We start from the raw sequence: 16,063 nt of genomic DNA on the forward strand, positions 1-16,063 counted from the left end.
TATGCAGTAGCATATTGATAGACTTTATAGTGTGTAAAGAGCTAAACCCAGCTCTTAAAGCTAATGGAGCAGCTGGAGGAACTAACTAGTCACCCTAGTAGTTGGTAGGTTTTTTTTAATTTAGTCTTTTTTCCGCAGCCTCTCACATTTTGAGCTCCCTTCTCCACATGTAAACGGCTAACCATTTAAGATTCACCTCACAGCACATGCTGTCTTGTTTTTGCTGCACACACTGGATGTTGCACGGGGGCTGGTGTTAAAAGCTTGATTGTGCAAGTTGGATCTGAGGATTTCACACCGAGTAGAATCGCTGCACAAGTTTTATGGCTGAGGACTGTGAAGAGGAAATGAATGTAGTTACGTAAGCTGTAGTCGAGCTGCAGGAACTGTGGGTCATCTAGACTGAAGCTGTGCGCTCTGACTTCTTTCACAGTCTGAAACTGAAGCACGTCGACGTGTGACATTAAAAAAAATCACTCATTCATCATTTGCTACATGGTGATCAGAGATGTTCAGAAATATGGTTAGGTTACCCATCCTCCAGATAGATCCTTTCACACTAAGTAAGTAGGTAGTCACTGCCTTGTGATTCTAAATCAGTTCGGTTGAATTTCTTCAGTTTCTGCTCTGCAGTGTTTTTGTGCATCATGGGAGCAGTTTGTGGTCAGTAAACTAATAGTCAACTGTTGTCTGTGGACATATAAAATAGCAGCGTTTAGCACTTTACCTTAGGCAGAAGACACTCGAGGGCCTATTACAACCCTCATGAGCACTCATCTCCTGACTACTGTGCTGTCAGTCATTTTTCTGGCTTTATTTACAATCTGTACCTGAGAACCATGAGCTGTCACTCACTTGTTGATGTGAGGACGTGCTGCAAAGGTAACTGGCTGCCTGATTCTACCTGCCATGGCTTGCATGTCACCATGTTAATAAAAACTGCCAAATTGTGAGCCAATCAGCTGTGTTCATTTTCTCCAATAATCCATAAAAGAAACTAAACCACACTATCGTTATGATACTAGAATACTATTAGAATACAATCCCACATGAACTGCATGTGTTTCTGCATCAGCTTATTCCAGCTAACTGTTAGGTTTGAAATAGTTTGCAATACAACAGGTCCTAGTGGACCTTGAGGTGTGTTTGGGATTCTTGTCCTTTTGGAACTTCCAGTTACTTCACCTTCCTCACTGACGATGAGGACTTCTTAATCCTTGATAGAATCCATGTGAAAGCTGCAGGTTTCCAGTGTCTGAGGAAGCAAAGCAGCTCCAGAGCGTCACTGAAGCACCGCCGTGCTTCGCTGTAGGTTGAGTGTTCTTTCAGCTTCATCCTCCCTCCTCCAGACATTCCGCTGACTGAGACCCCAAACATCTGAGTTTTCCTTAACTGTTCCACGAAGCAGCATCCAAAGCTTGTGTGTCTAATCTGGAAGAGTGGGACACTGGAAGCAATCTTTGTTGTGCTTTCGGGTCAGCAGTGTTTATTGTCTGGTAGTCTGGGAATACAGAATTTAATTTAAAAGAATAAAAAATTTCGAGCCTTTGCAAAAGTAAATCTGTAAAGATTGGCTGAGTATTTAACAACAGATACTGTAATTAACAGTGTTTTTTGTTATGAGGATGATGTCCAGTGAGATGAATAGTTTTTACTGCAGCAATCAGTAAAACAAATTCTGGTAAATGTGGAAATAAAGTTTAAAATACATTTTTAATCTGGTGAGTCTTGTGACATATTTTAACGGACCAATAACCATAACACACTGAACAATGGATGTTAAATACTAACCTACATTATACAGCTGTGAACACACACACACACACACACACACACACACACTATGATGCTAAGTATAGTGTTTTAAATCTTCGTCCCCAAGCCATCAAAACGTAATCCCATTCAGCATCACTGCACACGACAAAAACACATGTAGTTTTTAACCAACCCTTTATTGAAGTCAGTTTAAATATTCTCATCGTTATGTCTTCGTCAACAGAACTTCATCAGGCATTCCGCCCACAGCTAGTATCACAGAACCAACTTCTTAAGTTGAACAAGTGGATGCTGGTCTAGACTTTCTCCCTCCTCAACAGCCGGAGGGGTGTCCCAGCAATTTACCAAACATAGCTACAAATAATAATAAAGATGAACAACATGAATCAGTACCGTCTGTTGCCTTCATGCAACCTGCAGAAGGGCTCATTCTCAGAGGGCAGAGACCGCTCTCCAAGACACATCTGTGAAATCTTAGAAAATTTCACAGCCTTGTGAGTGTTTTGTCAGTGGGGCGACCGCAGCTGTCCAGATTCCTGAGGGGCCGGGGGTGGAACAATAGCTCCTCAGTCTGGCCTCTTCTCTACAAAATACTGTAGTTTCTCCTTTCAAAGCATCCACACTGGCATTGTTAGTGAGCCAACTGTAGTTAAGCATCGGTAATGCTTGAGATTACTGCCATGCTTAGCAGCAGGCCAGTCGGTTACGTTGTGCAGGTGAAGCTGATGCTGCCACCCTGGACGCTGGCAGTAATCTCCCAAGAAGGTTCCCCTCTGGGGCTTTTTATGGCCCTTGCCTGCTGGGGATTTGTGGAGGGATTAGTGCTACTAAAAGGACAGAAGGATAGAGGCACAACCCTGCCTCATCTCTCTTCCTTCTTTTGTCCTCTATCATTTACATACATGGTCTATCTGCTCCGATCTGACTCCTGTTAAAGAGGTAACACTGTAAGAATTATAAGCTGCCGTCTCTCTGTATCAAATGCAACTGTGTGAACAGTTGCACTTTCCACTTGGATTTTCTCCAGTTCATCGACCCGACTCCAGCTGAAGGAAAACAACCTAAGAGCCATTCCTGTGAGCTCCCGGTGGAACGCATTCCAGCTGCTTGTTTAATTCCACCTTTTGCCCTCAGTCTCGAATACCAGGCCCCTGGGAGAGAGAGAGAGAAAAAACCCCCCCAAAGATTAAACTAAAACCCTTAAATAAACAGACCAGAAATTATAATTCAGTTATCATGTAATCACCCCACTGCTGATGGATAGTGAGATTGAGGTCCAATCATCCTCAAAACATTTCTGGAAAAACAGTTGCAGCATTCTCCTAAAAATACTGAAAAACATACAAGCTTGATTTTGTCTAGCAGTGCGATCTACCATCATAGGGTGCTGTCTCTGTTAGCTTGCAGGCTACAGAGCTTTTCATCTTCAAATGTCTGAAAAACGTGTTTTAAAATAATTTTCAGTTGATTTTTTGGGACTAATATTACAACTTGTGAGTGTTATGGAATCATTTTACGCTTTATCTCCTGTACATACATTTTAAAGCAAGTCCCAGCACTGTTGCTGAAGTTAGTCAGTCGTTAGTCGGGACAGAGACCTTCCACCTGTTTTAAGGTGAGAATATAAAAACCAAATTTTCATTTTTGGATAAACCGTTCCTGTATAAAACATCCCAGTTGCTCACTTAAAGTGAATGTATAAGAGGAGGCATTGCAATAGGAGGCACCCCAAGACTCCTTCCCTTTTTTCTGCTCCATAGAGGCAGAGCAGTTCTAAAGGGTTCGCTTATGAAAGCTGGTGGAGACAGGCTGGTGGTAACCCTGGAGGCTCTACCCTGTCACGGACAGCCATACACAATGACCCCCTTCTTGACAGCAGAGCCCAGAGACTCACTGCCAGCCCCCCGCTATCCACTGCCAGGGGAAACAAAGAGGCCTTTCTTAAACAGCAGATCAGTCAGTGGTTATGGAGGGACAAATAATTCTGTGACTGTCTTTGTCTGGTAACAATAAAAAAAAATCTTACAGTGGCATCATTTGTTTCTAAATGGCAAAATTGGAATGCAATTCTCAAAAGCCTGACATATGACTCATTTACATGACAGAGAACTAAGAGGGATATGGGGTCCCAGCGGCATTTGAGATAAGGGTACAGTGTGGGTGTAAAGATAATACATAGAGGAGAACACGATCAAACAGGTAGATTCTTTACAGACAGCGTGTTTGTCCAGAATATCAAATGTTATTAAAATCAGAGGTGAACTCCAGGCGTAACTTGTCATTTAGAAAAACTCTGAAAAATATAATGCGTCTGTTGTTTGGTTTTCAATTAAAAAAGGTCAAATATGTAAAAATGGTTATGGCTCATGTACCTTTTAGGTTTCCACATTGGAAGTTGAAAGTTGAACCAAAGTCATGGTATAAAAATCAGAGACAAACGCGCAGATGGAAAAGTGACCAGGATTCGTACACTCAAATTACTCTACTCAGTGGAAGTGGAGCTTTAAATTAAACACATCAATCTTGCTGCCTATGTCCCGAGTTTAAGTGAATGCAAATTTAGTGTTCTATTGGTTCTTGCATGAATGCAGTTTTCCAGTCAGGAGTGGGTCACAGGTCAAGGGTCAGAACAGATGTGATGGGTATTTTTGGTTCTATCATCAACTTCCTATCCTGACAGGGGTGTAGTTTTAAAAACAGTGTGTGCACCACCCCTTCCGTCTTGTTTCATACAACAAAAGCCCATCTTCCCATCTCTGTAGCAATTAAACCTTCATAAGCGCACCTTTAATCCTCGGATTCCTCATGTGGATTTGTCCAGGCTGTTCTTGGGATACCCCAGCTGTCTCATCACCTCACTGCAGTAGGCCTCCACCTGCTTTATCTGCTCCACGTTGAGTCGCTCCCTCCAGGCATAGATCGCCTCCTTCGCATCCCGTGATGATATCAGGAACGGCCTGTCTGACGAATAGCCCTGGCCGTGCGTCATGTTCAGCGCAAACTTCTCCAAAGCGGGGGACGTGGACAGGTTGGAGAAGCGGTAGAGCCTCTGGAGCTCCTCCATGGGGCGCAGGACCAGGTCCTCGTAGCGGATGCGGAAGTAGTTCCTCCTCACCCAGGGAGGCGCGTTGGTGACCAGCATCATGTCGCTCAGCCAGTTGTCACAGATGAGCTCCATGGCGGTGGACACGTAGCCCTCGGCTCGGTTCACCTTGGCGTTCGGCATCAGCAGCCGCTTGTATTTGTCGGTCTGTTTCTTGCTCCTCAGCACCTGGATGCTCTCCTTCACCAGGGCTTGCTTGGACTTGAGGCGGGAGTTGTGCACGGCCCTCGGGTCTCTGAACAGCTGAACGATCTGCAGGTTTATGGTGGGATCTTTCATCAGGGGGACCAGCGTGCTCAGGTCCAAAACGCGCACCCCTTTGATCACCATCACCGGGTACTTCTTACACTCCTTCTCCAGCTCCCTGATATCGCGCTTCTTGCACTTTGCGCACTGGTCCTCTTTCACCAGACCGATTTCGTGTCGCTTGTGTGCGTCACACAGCGGCTGCGAACATATCACCTTGTTCAGTTTCCATCCGAATATGAACGAGGTGGTGATGTTCTGAGAGCCGGCGTAAAGTTTGAGGACCGAGAAGTCGCAGCGGTACAGCGCGTTCATCATGTCCCGCACGGCGCCCTGGAGGCTGGCCGCGTCCCCCGGGTACAAAGCCTGCCAGATGTGCCACATCGGCTCGTACAGGTAGAAGACATCGGGGTGCTGGTTGAACAACTCCCCCAGAAACGAGGAGCCGGTCCTCCAGGTGGCGTGTAGGTAGACGTGGATCCGGGTCTGACTCCTGTTGACGGTGTGCTCCGTGGCGTCGCTGGCGTTCAGTCCGTACCCGTTACCCCACATTTGGGCGACCGTGTTCTCCAAGTCCGGGCATCGGAGCTGCTGCTGCGGCGGTCCGCGTCTGGTGTGCTGAGCGGATTTATCCCGGTAATCTAACACGTACGGGATTAGAAGGAGTAAACCTGAATACGCCAGGATCAGAATCAAATATTTTTTATTCAGCCTTCTCTTCATTTCCTCTCTCCGGGAAGGGTTCGCTCCTACATCCACATCTGATCAGCGCAACATTGCGCGCCGTGGTCGCCTCAGTAAAGTTACGTGTGCAAGAGAAAGGAGCATGTGTGTGTGTGTTGTGTGTGTGTGTAAATGGGCTTTAACCACGCCCCATCAAAGACACAGCACCACTTCACACAGGACTGTTTTCAACACGTTTTCTCGCGTTGAACGGTTCGTTCCAACAAGTAGTCCGTTAGCGAGCGAGGCGGAGCGACATTAAATCAGCACGTTTCAAGTTTATTTAATTTGATATAGCCCAGATTCACAGCTGCCCCTGTATCGTCACTAGGTTGCAAAGAATTATGGGACTAAGTTTTTAAAAAAAAATTCTTTCTTATACAGTAGAGTCCAGTTTTAATTCTCTTTCAATAAACGTTTGTGTGTTCGTCCTCGATTGTTGTGGGAGCTGGGAGGGACTTAATGCGCGCGAATATACTATATCCTCCTACTATTGTGATACCATGTCCCGCCCCACTCTAACTCTGATTGGTTTATCCCAGCAGCGCTGGCCTAACTCCAGCCAATCAGTCACTCTCATTACTAACGACTAACTCATCAAAACGAGTACTAGCCAATCAGAGGGACTGTGGGACAGTTCATACCTTGACAGTAGTAGGGTCCATGTTTTAGCATTGCTATAGCGACAGAATTCATGAAGTGTGAGTGAAATCGACCGTGTCTTTTCGTTAAATGACACGGTCATGCTAACATTTCCTCGTCCGTATTAACGGTGTAGCTAGCATCCACATCCGGTCTGTCAAATAGCTGTTTCCACTTATGCCCATGTAGCATTTAGCTAGCTGCTAGCCCACCGTCAGCAGCAACATGGCTCACTGGAGCACCTTCGAAAAGGAGACGGAGAGGGAAACAAAGAAGTTGATCAGATGCATCGGTGGAGTCGAGGACGAGGATGACCAGAACTTTCAGATGGCTATGAAATTCGCTTGGTCAAATTTCAGGTGATTTAGCTAGTGACAAGATGAGCGGTGACTCGTTAGCTGCTAACATGTAAACAAACATCAGCTGTAGTGTGGGTAGCCAGTGACAGTCTCGGTTCTTCACAGGTTTCATCGCTTCTTGGACGTGGACAGCCATAAAATCCAACGCAACATAAGTGGGTCAGTGAGTCTTTTTAATTCGATTCGTGGTTAATTTGCATTTCCGTGCAGTGTTTAGTAACAGGTTCATCTATTTCATTAAATTGGAGCTTTGACAGTTGTTGATATTTAGCACTGAGGTCGACATTACTTTTGTTGTTATTTTCATGTATTCGTAATCTGCTTTGTTTCCAGAATCCACGAGAAGCTCATGGTCCACTCAGACCTGAATAAAGCGGAAAGCTGGAAGAGGTTGACTGAAGAGTTTCTGAACTCACCTTTACCAAATACAGATGGAGCAAAGGTAAAGGTATAGCTTTGACTGAGGCTGACCTATCAGTGATCCTAACACCGATCCAGATAGATACCCTTCACCGACAAGATGCACACCATAGATGCTTCTTTCCTCTTGATTTTATTGCAGACTGATGTACACTTCAGCCTACTGTCGCTGCTGCTCCACTTATCGAAGTCCCCGTCAAACATCGACTTTACCGAGCGACCCAGGGTGAAGGAGGATGGTGAGAGAATGTGTCTCACACACTTACCTTCTCATGTGACAGTTTTACGTAGTTTGAAAACACTTACCTGTACATGTCACTCATTATCGTGACATCTTGTGTCTACAGAAGAAGACACATTTGACTGGCCTAGATATCTGATGGAGGGTGAGGAAGTTTTTACTGGACCATACCCAGATACCCCTGTGAGTAAATCATTATTTGCTGGATTTGAATAGAACTAACCTGAGGTTAGACATGCATAATAATTGTCATAAAACTGTCAAGCACAGCCTGTACATGTGTACGGAGAGAGAAGACCTTTACAATAGACACAACACTATAGTGCATAAGAGCGGTAAAGTGAGCGGTGCAAAAGAATAAAATCAGTTCTAACTGTGTTTAGGAGTGGTCTGAAGAGGAGAGTGAGGAGGATGATGGCCAGCAGCCAATCAGCAGAGAGGACTCCGGGATCCAGTTGGACAGAACGCCTCAGGAAGACCAGGACAACAATAACAAGACAGTTCAAGTTAAATGGAATGGTGAGGAAATGCCACACAGTGTTGTAAGACTGAATAGATGGCAGAATCCATTATGAAATTAACAAACAGAAGCAATGAAGCCGTGTTTTGGTCTGCATTGAAGCTATTTCAGAGTAAATTTTGTTTGTGTGTTCCAGTGGGTGAGCCTGATGCCCGGGTGTGGCTGGAGCAGCATGTGGTGACGCCCTACTGGGTGGCTCACGCTCCTCGCTTCCCACACAGCTTACATTTACACTCCAACTTACTCAATGTGTGGTAAGACACCAAACTCACTTCACTTCAGAATGTATCATGAAAACATAGCTTTTTCTTACACTTAGAGCAATGTCAAATATTTTACAGCAATAAAGACAGGCTTTCTATACGCACAGGATAGGTGTGCCAAAGTTATTCAAAGTACATGTAAATATTTGAAGATTAAAGTAAAAATTAAAGTAAATTTTGTTTTAAGAGTATGCCACCATGTTTTATGCCACCATGATATTGAGTTGTTGAATTACACACATGTAATTTTTATTAAAGAATTGCTATTCACTCTGTAGTCTGTGTCTTCTAGCAATCTAACAGGATAAATAAATAACGTTTACTATGTATTTGGTCATGCAAAAATATTATTTGATATTGGAACTTAATTGAAATTAATTGACTTAATTTTATATTTTTCAGTTTGTTTTTTGACTATTGCTAAAATGCAATATTTAAGTGTGATACTTGTATCCCAGATTCCCCTTATATACAAGCCATTACCAGTTGTATCATAAACAGTTTTTTTCATGTCTGACAATCTAAGAATAATTAAGGTGTCAATTAAACATTGTAAGCTACTTCAATTTCTATTTTATTTTACTGTATTAAATTATGTTCTAGGAGAAAAAATAGTGCCCTAAACCCCAATATAAGACAAAAATTGTTAATATCAGTGAATCATTTTTAAACTGTATGTACCTGACAAATGTAACATTATTTTTGAATGTTTGTGAATTGTGTTACCAAGACATTCATGATCAGCATCTCTCTCGTCAGGGATCAACACTTGTATAACACAGATCCATTGTATGTGCCAGAAGAAAAGGCCTTTGTCACAGAGACACAAGTAATCCGGGAGACATTGTGGTAAGATGTTGCAAAGCTTTGGTGTGTCACTTCTGTTATTGCGCCAAAGAAATTCAGACACTTTCTCCATATTGTAAACTTTTATTATCTTCTTTTTTGCACTCTCATATTGATACTATTGTTTTGTTATCAAGGTTAAGATGGGTGTCTGTTGTGTTGCAGGCTCCTCTGTGGGGTTAAGAAACACTTCATATTCCAACACCATGATGGAAAGGTGTCGGTACGGAACAATGTGGTTGTAACTCATCTGACCAGTGTAAGACATAAAAATAGCTTGTATTGTATCTGAATGAATGTGTTGTCTGTCCACTTTGAGAAAGACTCTGTTGTTTTTCTGTGCTGCAGAACTGTCTGCACTCTGTGCTGGAGCATATTGCTGTGTACGGGCAGGCAGTGTTCAGGCTGCAGAGGTTCATAGATGAGGTGACGGGGTACAGCTCGGAGGCCTGCCCACCAGGCTCCGGTTCCGCCTACGGCTCCAAGAAGGGTTCTGAACCTCCCTTCAGGACCTATCAGGCCTTTGTGTGGGCACTCAACAAATACTTCACTGGCTTCAAAGAAGAGCTGACGACAATTGAGAGGGAGCTCATATGTAATGGTCAGTATTCCTGTATGATGCTGTGACCACATACTATAATACCAATACAAGATTAGACTGGTATTATTTACAGGTAATAATGGAAAACTACATGAATCAGTTTGTGTCGTGGCTTCGAGACTCAGCCTATTGGATAAATACAACATGTTGTATCTTGTGATTATAGTAAAAGAAGTTGGACTATGTTTGATGAGGCATCAGGCAATACTGTCATCATTGTTTTGATACCCAAGCATAATTGAGCATATTGTCATTTTGATGTGATTTGCTTTCTTAGCAAATAGCCAACAAAAAGAATCTTTGTCTCATAAAATGCACGAATCACAAAAGTGATGTTACGAAGCCCAAGACAGAAAAATCCCTGTTAGCTTTGAGTGCCTGGTAGATGTTAGCACGCATTTGAGTAGTGGAGTAGAGGTTTAAGCAGTAATTGGTGGGGAGAAAATTTATTTTAAAATAAAAAAAAAGCATTGATTGATTGATTGGACCCTGTACTATTATGCATTTCATTTTTTGTGGTGTCTTTAAATGAAGGATTTTATTTTTATAGAGGAAGATTTATAAAAATGACTGTTCAAAGACACGTAAACACATGTAATAAAGCCGTGGTGGAACTCAGGAATAAAGATGGTAGCCCATCATTTTTTATGAGTGACATTAGAAAGATGGTAACAATAATGTCTTTGGAACAGGGCCAGCAGGCGAGGAACATGGAGTCAGTCTCTGTATGATGTGGTAATCAATAATTAGCTTGTTTACCTTTAGCTGGTGCAGTAGAAAATCAACAGGAGTTTAATATACACACACTTCCGTTTTAATTCTGTGATGCACATGTACATTTTTTGTTTCCTTCAAGTTGCTCTTTTCTACATGGTTATCCACAAGCTGTTTGAGTCGATCCACTGGACGTTAACGAAGTTCTTGAAGACGTTTCGTCTCTCATCCAAGAGACTTCTTCAGTTGACTTCAAGTTTCTTAACGTCCAGTGGATCGACTCAAACAGCTTTTGTGGATAACCGTGACCTGGATGACTGAGAACCTACACAGACATTTCTACATGGTGAAAATCTTCAAACACAAGTTGTTGTAATATTCTGGAACTTGTTCTACAAGTGTTGGAGGTGTTGTTTGTTCCAGATGAGACAGTCACCCTGTCTGCAGTCCTGGAGCGGCTCAACCCTCACTTGGCACAGATCAAGGTGCTGCACAAAGTTTTCTGCACGGGCGTCGCAGAAGTTCCCAGTGAGACCCCGAATGTCGTGCGTGCTTCCCATTTGCTCAACACACTGTACAAAGCTATTATTGAGTATGACAGCGTGGGGGAAGCGTCAGAGCAAGCAGTGAGTTTGTTTTACAACTTTGAACTCGGTGAATAAACTCAAAAAGCCGAATTCATCAAGCTTTGTAAGGGAAGAAGTGGTCTATGTGATTATTCCTGTATGTTGTCATCCTTGTTAGGTGGCCTTGTTATTTTCTCTATGGACTGAGACTGTCAGACCTTATCTGGAGATTGTGGATGAGTGGATTGTTCACGGCCACCTGTTTGACCCTGCCAAGGAGTTCATCATTCAGAGGTTTAAAACATTGACTGTTTATCAACTATATAACTTCGTAACCCAATGTTATGGTGGCAGGGCTAACTGACAGACATCTTTGCCCAGAAACAAGCATGTCCCAGTGAACCACAGAGACTTCTGGTACGCCACCTACACACTGTACAGTGTGTCTGAGACGGTGGAGAATGAGGAGAAGCTGAACGACGCAGCCAGTGGCAGCTCTGGGGGGGATCAGGGCTCCAGCAACAGGCAGCTCACCATGGTGTCCTTCCTCAAGCCTGTGCTCAAGCAGATCATCATGGCCGGGAAGTCAATGCAGCTGCTCAAAAACCTGGACTGCAAAGAGGCTGAACAGTCAGAGGGATCCTCCAGAGGTCATTCGGTTTTTAGTTTTCTTCAGTAAACAATGCAATGCAAAATTTTAAACAATGCCAAAATGTCATCCCGTAGATGCAGAGAGGAAGAGTTTGTATACGTTGTTTCTGGAGTCGGTGCAGTCACGCCTGTGCAGCCGCGAAGAGTCACCCACAGACACGGTGACTGAACAACAAGCCACTAAGAGGAGCCTCATAAAGATGCAGTCAATCATAGCACAGCACCTGGAGATCGACGACGTCCATGATCCACTCTTGGCTATCAACTTTGCCAGGTAAGACGAAACATTGTTCTCAATTAGAAGTCAAATAAAACGGCTATAATGTTCAGATGTGCTTTTGAGATGAAGCCTAGGGCTTCAAATTAGCCATTATTATATGATGGTCTATATGAACTGCTGTTTTATTTTAAATCTCCTATCTGGTTCTTTGCAAAAATTGGATTTTAAAGCTGTTTTAGTCTTGTTGAGTTCTAGAGTTTCTAACAGTCTGCAGTAGCTCTGATTGTTTCTCTTCTCAGGCTCTACTTGGAGCAGAGTGACTTCCACGAGCGTTTCTCTGGAGGTGATTTCATTGTGGATCGCTCATCTCAGGCCATCACCTGCCAAACTTTCGAGCTCACTCTGCGCTCCTGTCTCTACCCCCACATTGAGAGGAGGTACATTGAATGCTGCGGAAACCTGATGAAGACTCTGAAGAAGGACTACAAGTAAGAATGCCCACTGACTCTCAGTATATGAGAGCTTTCTGTCCTGCATGTGCAGCATTTGAATTCCTTGATTCCCCTGCAGGCTGCTGGAATACCTCCAGGCTATGAGGAACTACTTCCTGCTGGAAGCTGGAGACACCATGTATGATTTTTACACGGCCATCTTTGATAAGGTGCAGGAGAAGGAGAGCTGGCAGCAACTGTCTTTTCTCAATGTCCAGCTGCAGGAGGCAGTGGGACAGCGCCACCCTGAGGATAGCAGCAGGTATTACAAACACATAAGTAAAGAACTGGAGTAGAGTGTTTTGATAATCAAAAAGGTTTTTTTATATCTTGAAAAGCTACTATATCCCATCACTTAATACTTGATAGGCTGACTGTTCTCCTGGAGCCGATCGACCCTGCCAGGAAAAAACATCCCGTGAACAATCTTGAGGTGCTTACCCTGAGTTATAAGGTAAACACTGAGAATATACTGTATGTGCTTACAGTTTGTTCACATTTAAACTGCCATGTTGATGTTAACTTATCATTGGTTCCACAGGTTCCCTGGCCCGTTGACATCGTGATCAGCTCTGAGTGTCAGAAGATCTACAACCAAGTGTTTCTCCTGCTGCTGCAGATCAAATGGGCCAAGTACAGTTTAGACACACTTCGATTTAGTGGTAAGGCTTTAGGTGGCTCTTTGAAATATCCGGTCCTCTAGAATGAAGCTCCTTTTACAACAACATGGTCATGTGTGAATTGGTTGGGTCAGTGTAGGAAATAGTCTGCTGCTGATTGGTAAAGGGCTGCTAGGTTTCTCTCTCCTCACCAGTCAAACAGAAGACCCACGCAACCATTGTATTGTTTCTGATGTATGAAATTAATGTTGTTTCTCATAGATTTCACAGATGTCACTAAGAAACTGGAGGGGACTCTCTCAGAAGAAGTGAAGGCCAAAGAGCCTATAAACCAGCAGATCCACAGGATGTGTCTGCTGCGGGTCAAACTGATGCACTTTGTCAACAGCCTGCACAATTACATCACAACCAGGGTGAGACAGTCATTTAAACATCCACTGCATCCACTGGTGGTGCATTCATAGACCATTTTAACTTTAATTTTGATCATTTCTTTACGATCTTAAACGTTGCTCCTTTACAGATTCTGCACAGCACAGGACTAGAATTTCAGCACCAAGTACAGGAAGCAAAGGATTTGGACCAGTTGATCAAGATCCACTACAGATATCTGGCAACGATCCACGATCGGTGTCTACTGAGGGAGAAGGTAACTGCCGCTGACTGTCCTTTGCTTGAGTTGCACTTCTCTCTTTGAAGTCACAATTCGGCTCTCCTTGGTCTACTTGTGACTCGTCAGGTATCTGCTGTCGACCAATTCTGTTGTTTCCTCAGGTCAGTTTTGTCAAAGAGGCAATAATGAAGGTTCTGAATCTGGTCCTCATTTTCTCTGATCGATGGCAAACTGGATTTGACGTTTGGAAGTAAGCAATTTCATACATGAATTTAATGAAGTGAGTTTAAGTTGCACAGAGCACTGCACAATCCTCGTCATATTGGAGGTGAAAATTCTAGAAGATCTCAGAGTAAGGGGTGTGCTGACACTAAAGTGTTGTATGTCTCTGAAGTAATGATCCCTAAAATCTGTGCTGCTGCAGCTTCCTTGACCAGCCTGCTTGTATCAATACTTTACCTGTCTTTAACTTCCAGGATCGAGGCCATCGACAAAATGGAATCAGACTTCAAAAACTGTCACATGTTCCTTGTGACGATACTCAACAAGGCCGTGTGCCGTGGCTCGTTCCCTCACTGTAAGCAAAACATGGATCCTTCATTAATTTGATCCAGATGTTATTTTCTTCACAACTTTTGCATAGAAAGAAATAAATCAAGCACAATGAATCAAGTGGCTTTCCTTTCCCCTCTGCTGCAGTGGAGTCCCTGGCTCTCTCCCTGATGGCGGGCTTTGAACAGTGCTGAGGAACCATGCATGTCTCTCTTTTGGGCAATGAACTCCATTTTCTGGTTCTCCATCTCTTTCCTGTTGTCATTGTTCCTGATGATGTGCTCCATGCAGTATTATTTGACGTCCTGCTGGGACTTTTGGAGATGGACTATGTGCCAGCAGATTGTATTTATTGTCCAACAAGGTGCTTGAAAACATACATCAGCTTCTATGTAGAAAGTTTTTGAAAAGGTGTTTTTAATGACTTGTTTATGTGGATTGTATAAATGTGTACATATATGCACAATAAATCTTTCAATGTAATGTGAAAGTTTTATTGTGAGACTTTGTTAATATTACAGACTCAGCTCTTGGTCTGAATAGATGTCTGACTGAGGAGGATATCACAACAAATGTTGGTAGGTTCTTGCTGTGAGGCGAATTCTCTACCCACTGCACCACCATGCGCCCTATTTGTGGGGTGTTTTACAGCAGAATTGTTTTATCTATTTCTGTCTATTCCTATCCTGTGTGGGGTAGTGCGAGGGTTGGAGCCTATCCCAGCTGGCATTTGGTTGGAGACCTGGTTTCACCCTGTACAAGTTGTGTGTTCATCAGAGCCACATAGACAAATAATTAACTACATCTTGAGAGTTTGGAAATTTTTGATACGTTGTTAAAGTAATTACTATCCATTGTCCAATCTGCCCCCAACTTCATGAGATGGCCCATCCTGAAGACATTTAATCATCCATCTATCTGGAGTTGGGTCAAGTCAAGGAAGCAGTCTCCGTTGTTTCGTTTGTCAGAAACCCTCTAAAGGGAAAAGCCCTTGAGAGTTCCTAATCAGATGCCTGAATTATCTCAACTGGCTCCTTTCTATGCAAATGAGCATCTACTTTACTCTAAGCTCCCTTTGAATGACCTGGCATCTCACCCTGTCTAAAACTGAACTCAGCCACCCTGCAAAGGAAACATTTTGGCTGCTGGTGTATACAGTCTCAGTCCCCATCAAGAGCGTATAATCAGCTGAGACTTGGAATATAGATCGTCTTCTAATGCCACACAAGATCACCTGGTGTACCTGCAGTCCATTTTCCCTTTACTCATGATCCAGATCAATGTTCTGGTCCAGATTAGGCCACCATGCAAGGAGTCTAGCACACATGGCATCAGTGGAAAGTGACAGCTTGACAATTGATGAATATGAAGATCGTAAAACAAGCAGTGTTTTATGGATTGTTGGCACAATTGTCTGTGTTTTTAGCTTTACCTTGTGTATTCATGGCAACAAAACAATTTTGCATACACAAACATCTATCCTAGCAGTGTGTGTGTGTGTGTGTGTGTGTGTGTGTGTGTGTGTGTGTGTGTGTGTGTGTGTGTGTGTGTGTGTGTGTTGTAAACCCCTCTGGGTTCTCAGACTTCTCTTCTGAGGTATGTGCAGTAGAGCTGTACTGGTGACTCTAAAAGGGCCTATAGACGTATGAGAGTGGTTGTATGTGTCTCTTTGGCCTAACGTCAGCTGGGTTAGGCTCCAGTCCTCTGCTGAATTTATGATGGATAAACACTTTCAGAAAATGATCAAATGAATGTTATATCTAATCGATATTAATAAAAATATGTATTCAGTTGTACATCGTTCAGCATACACAGCCCTACGAGAGCTCAAGCTCGTGGCCTGTAGGCCGGTCCCACACCCAGATAAATGCAGCATAAAGTTTGTTTTCGCTCAGC

At 43.4% G+C, this 16,063-nt stretch overlaps 2 protein-coding genes across 3 annotated transcripts; one reads left to right on the plus strand and one right to left on the minus strand.

Annotated features, from left to right (window-relative positions):
- Positions 1 to 1,839: 1,839 nt before the first annotated feature.
- Positions 1,840 to 5,975, minus strand: chst7 (carbohydrate (N-acetylglucosamine 6-O) sulfotransferase 7). The gene is made up of 2 exons (XM_068320467.1): positions 4,562 to 5,975; positions 1,840 to 2,927 (listed from the first exon to the last, which is right to left on the minus strand). Exon 1 carries the CDS (start codon positions 5,846 to 5,848, stop codon positions 4,580 to 4,582), a length of 1,269 nt encoding a protein of 422 aa, XP_068176568.1. The 5' UTR covers positions 5,849 to 5,975; the 3' UTR covers positions 1,840 to 2,927; positions 4,562 to 4,579.
- Positions 5,976 to 6,510: 535 nt separating this feature from the next.
- tubgcp5 (tubulin gamma complex component 5) lies at positions 6,511 to 14,644 on the plus strand. Of its 2 annotated transcripts, none has more exons than XM_068320464.1 (23): positions 6,511 to 6,849; positions 6,955 to 7,008; positions 7,183 to 7,291; positions 7,412 to 7,508; positions 7,617 to 7,693; positions 7,894 to 8,029; positions 8,167 to 8,284; positions 9,053 to 9,142; positions 9,305 to 9,398; positions 9,488 to 9,740; positions 10,854 to 11,080; positions 11,199 to 11,314; positions 11,402 to 11,670; positions 11,747 to 11,945; positions 12,191 to 12,379; positions 12,462 to 12,644; positions 12,752 to 12,836; positions 12,924 to 13,044; positions 13,264 to 13,415; positions 13,526 to 13,651; positions 13,777 to 13,865; positions 14,092 to 14,192; positions 14,315 to 14,644. In XM_068320464.1, the coding sequence occupies exons 1-23, from the start codon at positions 6,716 to 6,718 to the stop codon at positions 14,359 to 14,361; spliced, it is 3,066 nt and encodes a 1,021-aa protein (XP_068176565.1). In that variant the 5' UTR covers positions 6,511 to 6,715; the 3' UTR covers positions 14,362 to 14,644. The 2 variants fall into 2 exon arrangements, with proteins under 2 accessions (XP_068176565.1, XP_068176566.1); XM_068320465.1 differs by having other exon boundaries at positions 10,878 to 11,080.
- Positions 14,645 to 16,063: the final 1,419 nt, after the last annotated feature.

The sequence above is a fragment of the Antennarius striatus genome, chromosome 7, assembly GCF_040054535.1.
Source record: "Antennarius striatus isolate MH-2024 chromosome 7, ASM4005453v1, whole genome shotgun sequence".
In the NCBI taxonomy this organism is placed as follows: domain Eukaryota; kingdom Metazoa; phylum Chordata; class Actinopteri; order Lophiiformes; family Antennariidae; genus Antennarius; species Antennarius striatus.